Here is an 18881-nt window from a genome sequence, read left to right as displayed (position 1 = left end):
AGAATCACTGTTGCTTTCAATAGCAGCAAACAGATTTTTAGGACTCATTTTGTAATAATTTTTAAAAAATACATTATTCTCTTCTGAATATTCATATGTTAAAAAGCATCCTCTGGAACACAATTAACTTATAACGGAGAAAAAAAAGGAAGTTTTTGCTAGTCAAGTCTTGAGAGTATATCTGAATGATTTTTTTTCCTCATTTGTACGATTTAGTACTTTCGCCCAACCTCATAAAAACATGCTCATTTCCAGATAAAACACATTATCAATGACAGAATCTCTGTGGACTAAGTCTCTTCACATTACCTACAGTGCTTCCCTTAGAGTAGCAACTTTCATTTTCTTTTCTAAATGGCAAATGTTCTTCAACCATCTTAAAGAGAACACTATGGTTGCCCTAAAATTTGTCAGTAATTACTACATGCTGATAACCTTACACTATCTTGGGTTACCAGGTTTGTCTACCGACAGCAAATCCTGTAAAACCAAACACACTGACACGATTAAACGCGTAACAAAATATGGATTTTATTTGCCTAGGTTAAACATTTATTAAATCTTACAGCTAAAAAGCCTATGGAAAATAGGGTGATGTAAATATTTGAAAGTTGTAAGACACCTATTTTCTGTTTACTGCTAAGTGTGCTACCGAACAACATTTTCTCCACTGAACTTGTTACCTTTTTAACAGAACTCCAGTTATTAGTTAGAAAACATCATGATATGGTCGAATTAGGTGATTCAGTCACAAAACAAGGGTTTGATTATTTAATAGTTTTACTGAAAACCTCATTCTGTACTTATTATTTCTCTTTCTTCCTCTTTTTTCTGAAACAAATGGATGAAAGGGAAAGAATGAAGCAAACCATGCAGTCCTCTCCCTTATTTCTAAAGCAACGACTGAAGAACAGTGGCCAAAAACCCAAGCAACAACAGCCCATGAGAACCTGCAGCATCCTAGAGACCACTGGAAGCAACAGTTGGTCCTGCCAAAGGTGCACTGCAGTGAGTAGTGCTCAGGTGGACTGATTTCACATTCTCCACCTCACATTTGGGTGAGTGGTCACGAAGCAGCAGGAAAGACAAGTAACATTCAAAAATAAGGGGAAAAAATCACAAAGTGGTAGGGGGACTTAAGTCTGACAAATGTCAGCAAAACGCTCCAAGAAAATATCAGCATCAAGCTACTATTTAAATGTTAATGCTGTGGAAGAACAGATTTCCCTTTTCTCTGGAAAAGGAACACGAAATCTTCCAATAAGCAAGCTAGGAACTTTAACCAAGAATAACTACTGCTGTTCTATTGTCTCTTCATTTAGTTTAAGTGGGACTCTGATCCAGCAACCAGTCTATCTCCAGTTGCAAGGAATTGTTTTTTTTTTTTTTTTTTCATAAGGCAATGCCTTATTTAGAACAACAGCAATAAAACCCCAGAGCTGAAAAGAGACTGCTGGTGGATTTCTCTGCTAAAGCTGCAGAATATTCCCTTCAGACTTTCTTTTCTTTTGGCCCAGTACCTGGATTCGCAGAAACTGCACCTCTTCTGTTAGCAGCTGCTTCTCTTTGAAGAGCTGATTCTGTTTGTTGAGTAGCTCCACTAACTGCTGGGCAGTGGCCTGGCAGTGCTTGTCAAGCTGGTGCAACCTGTAAAAAATAGATAAAAAGGCTACAGTGTGTCTCAAGTTGGAGTCCTTTGCAGAAGCTTTGATCTTTGTACTGGCAGGTGCAAGCTCCCAGATGACACAGCTTGGCCTAGTGTTGGGCTGAGACTGAAGTAGTATTACTCCTCAGATGGGCACTCAATACATTTGATCTTGACACTTTAAATGAGCACTTTTAAATGTCTGCACTTCTAACTTAGAAGCCCTGTCGTGACACGACAACAAGTCAGTTTTGCCATTCAGTGACATCAGTAAAGACCACAGGACTGCATCCTGACAACTGCAGTTGAGCAAGCCATGCCTTGCTCTTCTTTTCTACCGAAAGGGTGCTGTGAGTTCAGGGCTGTTCTTGGGACACGGCAATAAACCTGTCAGCAGACCTACACACTCTGTAGCTCCTTCAGAAACCCGTTTCCTGATTTTAGGCACTTATTTCAATTACATTAGCCCAGGTTATAAATCCAAGTATCCCAGCCCCCTGACAAACTGGACCTGAAGTGACAGAAAGTTTAGTTTTCATTCCACTGCTCTTTACAACCTGGTCAATGCCCAAAACTCATTACAGAGCACAACATTATTTAAAGTGAGCTTAGTGTTAATTAAGCATGTCAGCATTAATCTCTAACAGAGATTCCTCTGGAAGAATGTCAGAGCCCACCACTCCAAAGGCTTCTCATCAGGGGCTGCAAAACAGGGGGAACAAGCCAGTGGGTGTCAGCAGGGGTACACAAAGGCTTTGCTTACACTTGAGAAACAAGTGTAACAACATCCATGTAGAAAGGGCGACTGCACATTTACTTCTTTAATCACAAAACCTGAATGTCCCCAGTGACCGTTTAGCCCTCTGAATCCTGCCATGAAAAAAATCTTAAAAGTTTGCTTGGATCTGTAACAAGGAAAGTAAACAGAAATAAGATGAAACTTGTGTTTTTATTTTAAACGCTTTTCATTCATTCTTTAAGTGGAAACATCTTTAACTACAAGTCCCTGCAGATATCTTAGAAGCTTCTGTTCTTTAAATATCTGTGCTCTAGAGAAAAGCCTGTACATCTAAACACTATGTACTTAGGGAGCATGAACCAACCTGGGTTTTGTTATGGTTAGTTCTGGATCTAAATTCTGCGCTTGCTTTGTAAACTATTTCTTGCTCACCATTTCAAAATACAGCTTCAACTGAACAAGGTGCTTAGGCTTGTATCTCTCATACAGTCTGTGTTTTTAATAGAATTAGTTATGTGCTCACAATAAGGCATGTGATTTTCTGAATCCTTCTACTTTCAACTCCATGTGGTAGTTTTGAGTTGTACAGCTGTCGTAACTCAGCTAAGCTAATCGCTCTGAATATTCACATTCTTAATCAGGATTGTTCAAATAACTGCATTAGTAAACAGCCCTGAAATTGCTGATAAAAATCTAGTAAAACTTAGCTGAAACAAATTTGCCAAAATTTATGTGAAAAACAGTATTTGGTGGTCTATCAGACCTTCTTTGAAGTCAAACTGCAACAATAATGCAGCAAACACTGTGAATGGACATATTTCATCCTGTCCTGTTACTCTGGTAATGGATAGCTGCAAAAAGGGATTTGAGGAGCTGCAGGACCATCTCCTGGGGATCAGAACAAAAGTAACTGCAGCTAGCTGCAAACAGTGACAGCTGGTTGTAAACATCCAATGAAGTAAACAAAAAGATCACTTTGATAGCATAGAATATTCTACTAAATACACACTTGCTGTGTGTCTAATTTCACAGTCCCTGTATGTTCTAAACTATAACATGTCGATACATGAGCTGTTTATGCTTGATTTCTTTACAAAGGGTGACTTCAGAGGTGTCGAACTCAACAAAACAAACAAAAAACACCACCACCACCTCCACCAACAAAAAAAGAGAAACAAAATTCCCTCACAAACCAAAAAAATGCACTTGTACTTTTTTTGTTCTGTTTTTAAGGACAGTAGCTCCTCCAAGAGCATCAGATTGCTCCCACTGAGCGCACAGACAGTGGTACTGTTTGCTGGAGGCAATGTAGCCTGGAGGCAACGCAGCAAGAGCTTCAGACTGGAGAGCTGAGTTCTGCTTACTATTTTGCCATTGATTTCCTTTACCTTGAGGATTTGTGAGCTTACTGGACTCCTTTATTTGTAATAAAGTCATCTTCCAGTCCTTTATTTATACTGTACTCACTACTTTATAACAGTACTGGTAGGGAGATGTAACTAGAACATGCTGTCTTCAGACAGACGAGAAAAAACTCCAGTGCCTCCCTGCACAGGTGAAGCCTTGAGGCTATGAAATCCTCTTCACGCAAGGTTATCTCAGACAGCGTGAAAGCCCCACTCAACAACCACCAACTGTGGTCTGGATTCAAGTCCTTAAAGTCAAATTTCTGCTGACTTCTATATTTAATTAGTAATTTTTCCATTATACCAGTGCTTCAGTTTGTTTTAAGGGTCTTTGAGAGACCATCTTACACATAATTATCACTCCTAGCAGCTAAAGACATGGTTAAGTGCGTAAGCCCCTCAAGCAGCAACACGGTTGCGTTGCCCATTGCAAAGAGGGCCCATTCTGGATGCAAGAGCAGCCACCAGTGAAGAAGCCCATGAGGAAGGGCCCTTCCAGGCGTCTCTTCTGCAAGAAGAAGGCTCCAGCTGAAGAGCCACCACTTCAGTGCAAGGAACTTCCTCCAGTTCTGGCACGCGGACTGAAGTAAGTTCCAGCTCATGTAAATTCTACATCAAAACAACACTTTCTACTAGATACTCATAGGCAGCACATGCAAATTTCAAAACATCACTGGATATGAGCCTTAGTGCTTTCTATTGTAAGGCTCTATCTACAGGATCCTATCAGATCCTGTTAAAGTTTATTTACAGTAGTTCATCCAAATTAAGAACTCTTTAATTACGGCAATACTACTCAACTACACTTTTCTGTTTTGTAACTTTACTACCCGCCATGTTACATTAGACTGCCCCCTTGAACAAAGATGGAAAACGACATAGCCACTGAACTAGGTTTGACTAGCAGGCCACAACTTGTATCATCTGTATCCAGCTCCAGTGCTTGAGTACAGGGTTAATAATGTTCCTTTCTACAGTTCTGGGTCACAACAGATAATGAGGGAGTACATCTAGTCAGCACACATCTCAGTCTATGAATTCCCAAATTCTGTCTACCAGTCTGCTCTCCCAAAACTGCTGCCAAGCTGGCCCTTGGTCTGCACGCTGGGACTACCAGCCTGCTCCGGTGCATTTAGCTCCCGAGGACAGGCTCTGGGCCCTCTCACAGTGTCTGCTATTACGTGTGACATGTGCAGCACAGCCACACATTCCCATATGCATTGTATCTGGCCTGCCTGCTGATCTCGTAAATGATTCAAGATGAGAAATGAACAGCTCCACCCACATTCACTGTACTTCCCATATGTTACAACTGCACATCGATGCCTGCCATCATTTTTACAACTGGGTGACAGAACCTTCTGCACATTTTGCTAATACGAGTGAGTGAGGTTGCACAGTCACCATGTTCACTTTGGCAACACCACCGACCAGGCAAACGTGCGCTGCGTCCTGAGCATCTGCGTGACCACCGCATACTTCCCCTCCGTTCCAAATGAGTTCGTTTCCCACCAAAGTGGCAAGAGCTCTCCAGTTGGGATGGCAGTGACTGCTGCTCTGTGGCCTGGGAGCACTGAAGGGTAGGGCCTGACTCCACCCTCTGTCACGTTACTTCAAAGCACAAGTTTCAGTCGTGTAACTCTAAGCATATTATATTTGGACTACTTGCAGGATAGGCTTACACCAAGGGGTAGCTCATATTTAATAGTATTAATACCCTTAAAATAATTTTCCACGCAAACTTAACCAGTCTAAACCAGAATTCCTGTTTTGATATGGCAGTAGGTAAGAGACAGCTTTGTGAGGCAAGTGCATCCACAGAAGAGCAAAACTGAGGCATCACAAGCTGCAATGAGCACTTCACAGTGAGCGATTCATTCTGATTCTCAGTATTTAGAGCTTGAATGCAGCTTTATGTTAGCAGGGCTCCAAGCTACCTTGCTCATTTTGTGCAGCTCATGCTACAACCTGCAGTAGAGCACATCTCTCACTCAGCACAGAAATTAAATTTGGATCCGAGATTAGGCTAGTACCTAGTTGTCCTGAAACGAAATGGAAAGGGAGAGAGATGTTTTGCTACATTTGGACAGGTAGGAATAGACAACCCTTGCAAGACACTACAGGATCCGTGTGAAACATGGAGCACAGAGCAGACCTTCGGTACCAAGGTGAATTACACCCAGCAGAATTAACTTTCACAGTGTTCAACAGCACAAAGCTGAACTAGCACTGTGTATCCTACAGACAAAAATAAAACCTTCTTTCTTTTCTATCAAGACCCATTGCTGAAGCAGGGGCACCCAGCAGGCTCCAGCAGTGAGTGCGCAGCGAGCCCCTGCCCTGGGGAAGTCACAGGTCCATTAATCCGCAGGCAGCCGCGAGCGCTGAAGGGAAAAGCTGGTACAACAAAAGCCGATACAACCTGTCGGCCCTCCTCGGGGTTTTAAAGTTGATTTGAAAGAAATTAATATGCAAAGATCTGTGGGTAGCGTGCATCCGTCCAGCAGCGGGGATCAGTCCTTGACAAAGCAGAGGCATTAAAAGGTTATTCACTCTTTCAGTACAGTCAGGGTACTAACGTAAAACGCTTTCCCTCTACTCTGCAGAGCTGAATTTGCTGAAACGGCGTGATTGGATTGCAGCAACCTACAGCCGCTAAATCACCAAATCCAATAACCACGCTGCATTTACTGGCACACATCTTAATTAGGTTTTAATACAAGTAATCTGATAACTACCGCTGGCCAGCCCGCGCAGAGCTGTCAGAGCTGAAAGGGCTGTTACTGAGCGGCGCGGCCGCCCCCCCGCTGACCCCCGCCGAAACCCCCATCTGCCGGTTGCCAAGGAAATGGAGGGTGGCCCACCGGGCCCGGGGCCTCTCCGCCCAGGCGGCCACAGCAGCACCGGGCATGGCATCTGCCGCTTGCCCGCTGGCGAGAAGGGCCCCGAGGCTGCAGAAGGCCCAAGTCATGAAAAGGCGGCATGGCGCAGCCAAGAGGCTTGGAACGACACGTCCCTTTGCAGGAGAAGGGCAGAGCGACAGGCTACGAGTTCCTCATGGCGTTCTCCTGGCTCCGCGGGCCTGGAGGTGGATGCAGCGATCAGACGCTGCTTCTGGTAGCAAGGGGGAAGTTCAGGAGCAAGGCCACGGACCCGCAAGTCTGCAGAGATGCTAATGAAGGAGGATCTGCCCCAAAATGAAGGCAATGTCAGATCGGCGGCTGGCCATTTGTGAACCTCAGGTGTTTCTAGTGCTCTGTGAACTGTGAAACCACATGCAGGATTAAAAACAAGGTGGTTACAATAAGAGGGAACAAGGCAGTCAGAAAAGACAACAAAACCCAGTAGATTTTCTTTCAGCAAACTTCTACCCACTATTAGCGTTTTTTTTTAGGTCATCCTGCAAATCTGCTACCGTACTAAAATGGTAGGGAAGTGTTTTAAGTTGCGATACTTCACAGATAGTTGTACTACACCACGTTAAAGGATGTTGAATTTGTATATTCAGATACTCAGAGAGTTAGGAAATGCCAGTGCAAAGGCTCTCTGTGCAGCTTCTTCCCACCCCGGCTTCCACCTCCGCTGCAGCTCCCCTGCTCGGCCTCTCTCACCTCTTCCCAAGGCCCACCATGAGCCTGCTGAACAGTTTCAGCCTAAAGCACAAGTTTTGGCAAGCCCAATGAAATCACAAAGAGCTTAACAGTGTCTTAAAACAAGAAGCACCACACAACCTTAAATACAAACTGGTGATCACAGCTTGCTCTTGACACAGATAAAGCAGGCACTGCCTACAGTAAAAAACTGCTACACATAAATCAAAGATCAGGCTTGCTCTGCCTACATGAGAGTTTTGGAAAGCCAGACTTACTGCCACGTGAAGAGTTCGGGTGTACGGCTGGTGCTCACAGTGAGAGAGGAACGGCTTGTTTCAGCAGCCCCAGCTGCTGTCACTCCCCATTCCCTCTTGCAGCGACAGCAGCACAGTTCCTCTCTGCTGTCCAGCTCAGCTCTGCTATTTTTCTTGCTTTCCTTTTTGTAGCAGAAATGATGTTGCCCTTTTGTAAAAGCAGTAAAATTTACATTCACCACCTTTTCGTGTCTTCAACCAGCTCCATGGACAGCTAGGACACTTAAATCAGTAGTAAAAGTTAGTTCTCGCTTAAGCACCTGCATCTTCATTGTGGTTTGCAACATTCACAAGTTCACACACTACATTTTGAGGTAACTACATAGGAGTCTATACATTTTGAAATGCAGATAAATAGAGGATTATATGCCAAGGTTTCGATATTGTCCTAAATTGGTATTTACTTAAGATGTTGAGGCACAGATCAGGACCTGGTGAGATCAGCATCTCTGAGAAGTCCCTGTACGCTCCCTAAAGTTAAAGAGAAACATCTGTACTACCTATCCTTTAATTGAATTCCATTCTCCCTTCTAGCTTCAAAAGCAGAATACTATGATGCAGCTTTCTCAAGTTAATTAAAGAAATCTAAAGAGAAGAACAAAACAAAAAAATCCTTCATTAACAGTGAATGAGTGTTTCGGTTCTGTCACACTGGAAGTCCTGGCTTCTAACATGGAAAGATGGTTTAGGACACATTAAAAGATGTTTCTGTGGCATTTCCCACCTCTCTGAAATATGAAATGACTGTCATTTGTTTAGCCAGATAGGGAATGTAATCAATACCACTTCTAGTTTAGCAAGATAAGCACTTGCCTACGCTACAGACAACCAGCTCATGTTAACAGATGGTAACTAGAGGTTAATATTCCTTGGAATCAGACACTTAAAAAGAAAATGTCCACATTTCACCATGGAACCTGCAACCCAAGTGGTTATCAAGCTTTTTTTTTTTTCTTTTCCCTCCTTCATGTATATTGGTTAACCTCTGAATTTCTTTTTTACTAAAGGCACTCAATTTTTCCACGCACTTTTCAAGAATTGTCTACACTACATCTTCTCCAAGAAGATAACAAGCCATTGTAACAATTGCAAATAGGGTTTAATTAAAAGTTTACATAGGAACAGTTGTTCCTGCTTTGTTTGTGATTTCATCACTGACTATGAGAATACATCTTCAGTTCCACAGCTGGCCCAGCAGGTTAAACGATCATGTAGGAAACCTGAGCCTGGGTCTATTCTTGGGCTTCCAATAGTTCATGTCTGAAGTGCTGAAGCAAGAGCATTATCAGCCTGCTCTTTAGCAGGGGGTGTAGCAGCTGGGCTTAGCTGATATGATGGTCACTTTTAGCCCTCCTGGGTTTTGACAGGAAGGAAACAATTCAAGAGAATGGACAGGAGGCCGTAAAAGATACGGGTGAAACCTTCAATAACATCTATTTCTGTTCGAGTCCCTCAGCTAAACAAGTTTTTTCCTCCTTCAGAATAATACAAAATAATATAATCTATAATAACAATATGAACTCTGGATCAACTTTGCTCTAGAGAAGAACAGTTCTTGTTAATATTTTCTGCTTATTGCTGAAAAATGTTTAATAAAAATTTTCCAAACTGCTCAGACTGCCTGTTAATTTAGAATACCTTAGTAGAAAAGGGAGGCAGGGCTTGCTGATCAGATCTTACACAAGTTCCCAGTGAAGAAACTGTCTTGATATGTTAAGAGAGAACCTTACCAAGGTTAAGAGAAACCTTACCAAGGTTTCAAATGTGACTCCCTAATGTTTATAAGGATCATTCTACAAGGTACATGTCTACATTACTGAAGAACTATTTTTCTGTACTTGTCTTACTAGTCTCAACTCTTTCAGTGGTTGTTTTACTTTTTATAAATGTGCTCCATTTTCCCCACAGCTTACTGATTCCTCTTATTTCTTTTATAACTAGACAAACTCGAACCTTTACAGATTGCTAGTTGGTGTCCAGGTGTCCACACAAAACAAACACTATATCTGAGTCAGAGAGATTGATAATTTTTTTAATGCAATCTGCCCAATCTGAACTCCTTCCTTCAGAAACACTCTGCCTTTAAAAGGAAATTCCCAGCATGAACCTCATCAGAAGCGACATGTAACAGACAGTACATGTGGTGTTTGGGCAGGCAACAGAGAACTGAAAAAAGTTTTTACTTTTTCTATCCGATGGCATGTGCAGAATGTACATGTGGCCCAAGCTGACATCAGGCATTTGAAGCAAAAAAGCTGATAAAAGCATCAGCTCCTGTTAATTTACTTTTTCAAACATTGTCTTAATTAAAAAAATACTACTGCTAGAAAGGATAGCGCAGCTGAGCTACAACTGCTTCAGTTGTTTCTGACAGTTGCAATTATAGGCTAACAGAACAGCTTTGGGTTCAGTCCTGCTGTCCTCACTGAGCCCAAACTCTAGCTGCTATCAGCATGGACTGCAGGCACCGTATTACAGAGAGCATAAAGCTTCTGTGCTTATAGCTATTAGTACCTGTGTTTGAAAGGTAAAATGTCTCTCAGTAATGACCTCGCAAATGGGAGCTCAGTGGTGCCAGGTATGGTCCTTCTGATCCGGTTATCTGCAGGGGAGTCTGCCCAATTTAATACTTACATATCATAGCACTTCAAAAATACTCTCCACTATAAAAAACAATGCTGCTATACTGTATAGTTTGATTGCTATAAAAAAAAAAATCAAACACTGTTAAATATCTATGCAGGCATCATTCATTAGTTCCTCTGCTTAAACACCATCACCCTTATTTTCCACACCAGGGGTGCCAATACGCCCCTCTTCCCAGCATCATTTCACATGCAAGATATTGCCCACAAGCTCTGGCAGACTATACACATTTGCTTACTTCCAGGGTTCACACAGGGTTATTGTGGTTTTTAAAAATTACAGTGAAAGTAATGATAGATGTAGATTTGTAGAGAAGAAAGTTTTATGCTTGTGACATACAAGAGAATGAATATGACTTTAATGTGACAGAGATAATTTCTCTGTGCAGCATATTCAGATGCATGTTTTCCTTACAAGGCCCTTGCTCCCTCCACACAGACCAGATTGCTTCCATTTGTGAACTTGTCCCTTGCCTGGCTTATTTCCTCCCCTTAAATATAGCTCTATCACACGTCTATTTTTCAAACCTATTCCATCTAGGAAACAAAACTTAATGTAGAGGGGAACATACTGAGTGAAGATACTGGGAAACAGGTCACGCCAAGAGATCAGGTGAGCAGAAGAGCCTAGGGTGTGCATGAGATGCAGGGAAGAGCTGTGCTCAGGCACGCATGGATTTACCCAAGGGACCCGAGGAGGTTTCAGCCTCTGTTTCTCCACACAGCACAGCACTCTGGATCAGCGCCGATCTCCCCAGCTCCCTTGGTGTGCCATAAAGCTCTTCTGTAGAGTGAAGGGAGGGTCACAGTGTCAAGCAAACACCAAGTGAGGAAGATAACATGGAAGACCAAAGGTAGGGGAGATAGAGAGGGTTACAAAGACAGCTTTTGTACTGGAAGCAGCTCTGAGGAACAGAGTTTCATCCTGAGAAAGCAGAGATCAGAAAATGACAAAAAAAAAAAAAAGAAAAAGAAAAAAGAAAAAAAAGAGCTGGAGGATCTGAGCAGTACTGTCAGCTGACCTTCATGGGGCTCAGCTCCCATGAATACAGAGTCCACTTGATGTTTGTTTTAAACTATATTAGAAGCACAGTGAATTTGCATGTGAAGTATGTGAAAACAGCAATTGCTTAGAAGCACTGAAGGAAAACAGGGAAGCATTTCAGAGAAAATACATCTTAAAATTGATTCTCTGTAAGAGTGGCTATTTCATGATGTATATATATTAGTCCTTTTGTGCTCTGAATGGTGCACCAAGTCTAAAGGCTGAACTCCATCATTGCTACAAAAAAAAGAGGAGTTTTGTTCCTGCTTTAGAGGCGAATATCATTACAGTTATCTTCAGAAAGCCATTAACCCTTCCACAATAAGGAATATGACTGCAACCAAGCAGTCTGGAGACGAGTACCAACACACCCAGATCACAGCCAGTGGGAAGGGTCAATTTTGCCTCTCTGGTGACAGAAGCTTTGCTTGTGGATGAGAATAACCATTCTTGGGTCTCCGTGATAGCAGCACAGGGCTGTCAGGAGTACCAACAAGCACGAATGTGGCTCCAGCCTGGCTCTCCCATATCACTGCTTGGCCTATCAGCCAGCTGTCATTGGACTCTGCACAGGCATCCCACCATGCTAAGACTACTGGCATTTTCCTGCAGAAAAAATCATCCTGTCCAGGACTGCGCATGCACATACTCTTCTGTTTGTCTCCACAATATTTTAATTACTGTCAAAAAGTCCAACAAAACTAATAATCTTTTCTTCAAGTTATGAGTGTTACTAATTTTCTTGACATATCTTCAGTGTAACTATAGGTAGACTACTTTTCCCTTTAGACCATATCAGAAGACCTTGCTTAGTTTTGCTGCCTAAGTTTACTTTTTCTCACATTATTTCTCTATATCCTATTCTTCCAATGGTAAGTAACAGGAAAAGCTTTATGAAACAAATGTTTAAACAGAAAGCTCAGAAATCTTGTTATTCTTTTGGGAAATGATCATTCTCACTTACATAAGTGGTTGAACAATTAAAATTAAGTGCCTGAAATCACGAGTAGTAAATTAAGAAAACAAAGCTGTGCCTGTGTATTTAAAAAGACAACCATGGTTTATGTTCTTCTAAGCTGGGACACAGAAGACAAACGCAAACTGAGAAGCCAGAGACTCCACTCCAATCAATAACGTGGCTTCTAGACGTGGTAACCTCTGATAGTGCAGCTGCAGCATAAATACACTATTATTTATAATTCGTAATTATTGGGCAACCTCCACAAAGAAACGAACATTTCTGAATGAAACGTACACTTCCAGTAATGTGTCCACCACTACGATGGTGACCTCACGCTCTCACAGCACAAAAACCGGCCTGGATTTCTGAAAGATGGGGACAGTTCAGCAGAGCACCAGAGCACCACAGGTCCCCGCGGGCTGTCATCAGCCCGACCCCGCTCTTCCTAAGCAGCCGCCGTGAAGGCTGCCCAGAGCCTTCCAGATAGATGCTGGTGGTCTTGGCACGGCTCCTGGCCAACAACTGTCCACCCCACACCTGGCTCGGCCGCGGCGAGGTAATGAACAGGCCGACAAAACGAACCCAAGCCTCCCTCCCCAGGGAGGCCACTTTTGATCAGTGTTGAGCAACATATGCAGGCTTGAGCAGGGGGGCACGAATGCAGCTCAGCAAAAAGCAGGCGCTGCTCTGCTGTAACTAAACTGCAGATTAAGCTGAAGGCTGCTCTTTCCTAAGCTCCAGATAAGGACCCTTCTGGAGAGTAAGGAAAGAATTAAAGAGAAAGGAAAGAGCAGTAATCATAGTTTTGCTTCTAAATGATTGTGAATTTAGGCTACGATAGAGCAGCATTTGTCTCAGTTTAAGATAATACATTTTTCAGCAAACATCCCCAGTAGGGAAGATGCTTCTGTAGTTAATGGTTTGTTTCTAATGTCTCTGAAACCATAATGTTACCTGCTCAGCAGGTATTTACCTATGAGTGAATATTTAGGTGTCCCTCGTGTTATCTTGTTACATAAAAATTGTGATACGGGATCATAATGTACTTAAAGTCTCTTCAAATAAAATAATCCTAATTTAATTGAACTCCTTTACTGCAACATCAGGTTTTTAAATTTCCTTTGAAACAAAGAGGATTGGGGAGATAAAACTGCATTTAACAGGTGTACTAAGAGGCAAGATTTCATAGACATACAGAGCAGCTTAGAATTCTATTTTGTGACAGCAGAGAAATGACTAAAACCTATTTCTGTTACAGATCTAGACACAAAAGCTTTCATCCTGATCCAGAATAACTCCCGTGAGCCGCAGTGTGAACTACAGAGACTCCCGTAAAGCACACAATGGCCCACCGAGAGCCCAATCCTGTGTTACAAAAACAAAAGGAATTTTGCCTTTAATAGGAGCAGGCCCCTTGTTTGCATAAAGAGCAACTTGTCGAACAGAATACGAATGCCAAGCCGGTACATTATAGCCACCCGCACAATAGCCCCAATCTTGTTTTTAACTAAGTAAATCCCAGAGAGAGCAGTTTCCCCCCAAAATCTGGGCATTGGCTACAAATGCAATGAATCAGTGTCTCAAAATGTTCACGAAGGATGCAGGAAATCTGCAGAAGGGCACGAGCCTCTCATTTCAAACAGAGGGAAGCTGCGTGTTTTCATTATAAAATACGAGGGTGTGAAAAAAACCTAAACACACAATAGTTCTCTTTCAAGGATAAAGTTCAGAATTAGATCTCCGAGTTTCCTGTGTGTTAAAAGAAGAGCAGAGAATAACGATGTAAAAATCCTTCACGAAAAACCAACAAGCAAGGATGAAGCAGTACCCGCCTGGGGGCCAATTGCCTCTCCAGCAGCGGTAAGGCTGTTACTAGGCTTGCAGTACCATTTGTTCCATTACACAATCTCCTGAAGCCTTTTACAGAGAGCTAAAACAACTGCCTGTACCAACACGACACATGGCTTTCCATCCCGACTCTTTGCTAATCCAGACGCTCCAACCATCTTTCTTTAAGATGCCATATGGTTGGCAGAAGCCTGTAGATCTAGCAGCACATCTGCTTGTATGTTACTTCTCCCCTCCAACTCCCCCCTCCACACCACAAAAGAGAGAGCAAATAATTATTTAACATGTAACCAGTTAAACTGCATTTAAAGAGGACAGGAATTATTTAGCTCTAGATATTTAAAAATATAGATTGCTGCAGAAGAACATTTGTCTATCCGTGATTTGAGAAATACAGAGAAACAAAACAAAGAAATGAAAGGCACGTGGGCAGAATGATTGCTACATTTGAATTATTTAAATGACTGCCATTTCAGACCTTATGCCCTAAGATTTATTTCCTGCATTACTGTGCCACTGAAGTAAGAGATTGAATTTTCTCTCTGCTTTTGTCAGAGGTGAATTAGACAAGCAGACTAGGAAACTATAATATACCGAACCATGCTTTGTTAAGCAAGCAGAGTGAGTCTGTATGCTAATGACTCTGCAGGAATACACTGACACACTGATTTTTTTGGTATGATGAGCAAAGATTATTGACACTGTTGAAATCCTGGTTGCACTGGCATGCAGGCATCCAGGTTGTCTCTTTAGAATCCAGACGCTAGGAAGACAGGCTGCAAAAATAATTTTGTTTGTGATGAGTTATCATTTGACCATTTATGACATAATTGACTATAAGAGAAAAGAAAATATACACTTTGGAGCCTGAAATTAAAAAAAATACCTAGAACATAGAAATTATAAATAAATGCTCCTATAAAACTCTCATCAACCACTGTGATGAATAATGATCTCAGTTAACGAAGGACAGGCAGAGATGGAAATGTGTAAGGACAGACGGCACTTTGCAATTCTGTCTGCTGAGGATTTGCAGCACCTTTTGTTCAGAAACACTATTTCCTCATTCAACTTTTCATGCATCAGTAAAATAAGACATCAAAGAGATAAAAGATAACAGCTCTACCTCAAATGCTGCTCACATGCATTGTTCATATGACGATCTGTACAGAGAGCAGTGGTACGTAGCATGAGGAACATGAAGCACATGTGTACGTTCCAGTGCTTTTCAAGGATAGAAACTCTGCAAGGATTTGTTCCCAATAATCTCCCCACATCAACTCTCTATTTTAAGAAGCACAGAGCGTTTCACTGCCTTAACAAAGCCAGCTTTCCTTATAACATGGGAATGCTTGTGTTTGGCTATGGAAGGTACAAACTGTTTTTAACTTCAGCTATTTAGCAGTTGGAGTTCTTAAGAAGAAGATGGGGAGGCCAGGTCTTACCCTCACAGAAAGAGCAGACCAATGCTGCGGCTTTGGTTCAAAACAGCATTTCTGAGGATACAATGCTCAATTTCTAAGCTGTTTATTTTATGTTTTTTCTTTTTTTCTTCTCTGTCTCAAGGCTAGTTTAAATTTAATCAAAATTGCCATGGACAGTTTTAACTAAAAACAAACAAAAGGGCCACTTTCTCCTCAAACAATTCATTTTTTCTCTCTTTTCCTTATGAAAACGATGACAGAAGTTCAAAACACACTTGAATTTCAAAATGTAAAATGTGGCAATGTATTCAATGATGTAGCAATTTAGCTCAGTTTAAATTTGATAGGGCTTGATTTACCAGCTATAATAAAGAACTGTAACAGGAGATGTTCATAAATAACTACTGAGTAAGATTTTAGTTACATGCATACTCTTCAAAATTTATAAATTATGGAACTACTTAAATGTAAGAATACAGAACAAAAAACCCATACACACGCACACCCCAAAAAACAACAAAAACTGAATCAAACAAAAAGCCCCTCAAGCCTCTTGGATAAATGTCTTTCAAACCTTGTTTGCTTTGCACACATTCCCGATCATTAATCAATTTTCATTTCAGGTGTTAGCAGCCACGCACAGCTGCCTGCCCCAGCCTTCTCAGAGGACTCTGGGAGATGAGAGAGAAAACTTTTCCCAACCATCTGACAACACATAACTTCCTTTATTTTCATTGATGAAGGAGTTGAGACAGATTTTCCCCTGCATTTTCCTGAAAGATTCTCAATAATCTGAATAGTAAGAGGTCAAAAATGCCTATTTCACCTACTCGGTTGCTTTGGATATTACAGCAATAGCCTCTACCACCTCAGGATGTCTCCTGAACTGATCAGCCAGAAGCAGTCACCTATAACTACACGGGGCATGTCTCTGAACATCAGCTGTGACAGCAGCTCCAGCAGGCAGCGTGCTTCGAGCGCCGTCACAGCCTCCCACGCCCCCCTCCAGTCCCTCAGCAGCAAGTTTCGGTACATCCTCCCTTCGGTGAAAGCCCGTGCAGCCAGCAGAAACAGATTTTCAGAAACGGGGGCTGGCCAACAGAGGTCCTTTGGATTACGTGAAGCATGCATTGGATCAAGCGTTTCAGAATTGACACTTACTGCGAGCATTGCTCATTATCTTTGTGGTGAGAGGCAAAACATACAGGGCTTTTTTTAGGCATGAGGAGGAAAGTGAACCTTGTACACCTGCTATGCCTTCTTGTTTGGGAACAGGCTTTTCCCTTGATTGGAGAGTGCAATTACACTGCCTCATAAGATGCTCACGTTTCATAGTTTCAGGTCAAAAGTGCCCATGAGTTCACTGGATTGCAGTTTGGACCATTTAAGAAAAGGACTAGTTCTGATTAATTTACTGCCATATCTTGGGCATAGCTACAAATACAAAATGAGGTATTATTTGCTTGTTTGTTTTTAAAAACAACAATGGAATGATCATAATTACAGAAATTGTTGTAATGCTTGTGGTTTTCATACTCTAGGTATACCTAAAATACCTGATATCAACAAAAAAGAAATTGTAAATCACCTACCCAGTTTTATTGGGCACTGCAGTAATTTGTGGAAACAACACAATGTCCTTTCCCTCTTGAGACAAAGAGAAATGGGGAATGCAAAGCAAAGCCCTTTTAATTTGAAAAGGTTTTACAAGAGGAAGTGGGGATATTATGAAGGGAATTAATTTCTTCCCTCCTAACCACATGAATGTCCTTAACACGGTCATTAAAAAAGCAGAAAGCACAGAACCACATCAGAAAATGGCAACACTTCAAACTGGCATTTTTTGTTTTACAGTTCCTGTTTTAGCATCATTTCTAGTTTTGGGTGGAAATTCATGCATTTAATTTTAAAGATATAACAAGAAAACATACCTCACAGAGAAATTAAGTATACAATACGGTACCTGAAAGATTTCAACTAACATTTCTGCAAGCTTCAGGGTAATCAAACTGTTCCAATGCAATTGGTTTTACTATTCTAACTCTTCGGTATCACCAACCTTATTTTAATAATGAGAGTGACTATTCAGCATTTTCTAGGTGTTTACTGTGCTTATGTGAAATTAAACAATCCAGAATAATAAAGATTTTTATTTTTCTTACTTTATTCTTTCTTCTGACTTTTTAAATTTTTTTAAGAAGCCCAACAAATTTGGGTTTTGCTTGTATATTCAAAATCTTGTCACTAAATAAAAAAGAATGTATACAAAATTAAATAAGGGAAAATAAAGAAATTGTGAAAATATCTAAGAATATTTTTCATTTTCAGTTCTGCAGTACCAAAGTTCCAAATTTCTGCAAGTCTCAGCTCTGGAACCACACTTATATGGACCTTTAAACTTTGCTTCCCTTCATCCTATACATACAGATCATGGAAGTATTCATCTTGTAATTTGTGATATAAAAAGTATACATGAACAGTACCACCATGGTGAATCATTACTTATGACATATCTTACATACACACATATTTTACTACATTCATATATCATGACTTACTGTTGCACATCCACTTATTTCAGCATCTCTCCATAGCATTTTGAGTTCTGAAATTCTACTTGCATTGTGATGTCTCCTCCATCACAGCACCGTTATAATAAAAATTAATAAGCCAAGAAAGTATTCTAAAATTAAACTCTGATCTGAAAGGTACATTTGAACATTTGGGGATCTCTCTTCAGATGCTGACAGGGAGACATGTGAGCGGATGTAAAGAGAATCTGGATATATGGTTCACATATGGGCCTAACGAGCAATCTCTTCGTATAAAGACACTATTTCTCATGCTAAGTCTACCTTGTTTTCTAATGTCATCTGAAAGGAATGTTGGAAACTGGGACAGTTTTCTGCATCGGAGTCTGTTATTTAGCTGCTTGATGTCAGAATTATTGCCTAATTTCACAGGACCTCTGTAGGTTGGTTGTTTTGTTGTTGTTCTGTTCTTTTTTGTTTCATTTTGCTTTGCTGTAAGACAACCAGTGCTACACCTTCTTAGGAAATCTTATTATTTTTCCTTATTTTTCTACCCAAAGCACCTGCAATTAATAAGCTACCCTTACTGATAGGGGCAACCTTCAAACTCCTTGCCTGAGTGTTTTCCTTAGATTAAGGTAAGCTTATTTGCATTTGTGTTTTTTTTAAGTGAACTGCAGCTTTCTAACCAAAATGACCCTTTGTGTCGCATGGTATGTGGCTTCACATG

At 41.2% G+C, this 18881-nt stretch overlaps 1 protein-coding gene across 3 annotated transcripts in view; it reads right to left on the bottom strand.

The window, feature by feature from the left end:
• The window catches only part of SDCCAG8 (SHH signaling and ciliogenesis regulator SDCCAG8), a 112131-nt gene that overhangs the window by 9705 nt on the left and 83545 nt on the right, over positions 1-18881 (bottom strand). For all 3 annotated transcript variants that reach the window (XR_014581855.1, XM_083829608.1, XM_083829609.1), the window contains one exon: positions 1521-1647. Coding sequence is in view for 2 of the 3 variants with exons in the window: in XM_083829608.1 (XP_083685734.1) it covers positions 1521-1647 (127 nt within the window). In the remaining variant the exon portion in view is untranslated. The remainder of the gene's footprint in view (positions 1-1520; positions 1648-18881) is intronic.

This window comes from Anser anser (genome assembly GCF_964211835.1).
Source record: "Anser anser genome assembly, chromosome: 3".
Taxonomy (NCBI): domain Eukaryota; kingdom Metazoa; phylum Chordata; class Aves; order Anseriformes; family Anatidae; genus Anser; species Anser anser.
This window is presented reverse-complemented; position numbering and strand designations above follow the sequence as displayed.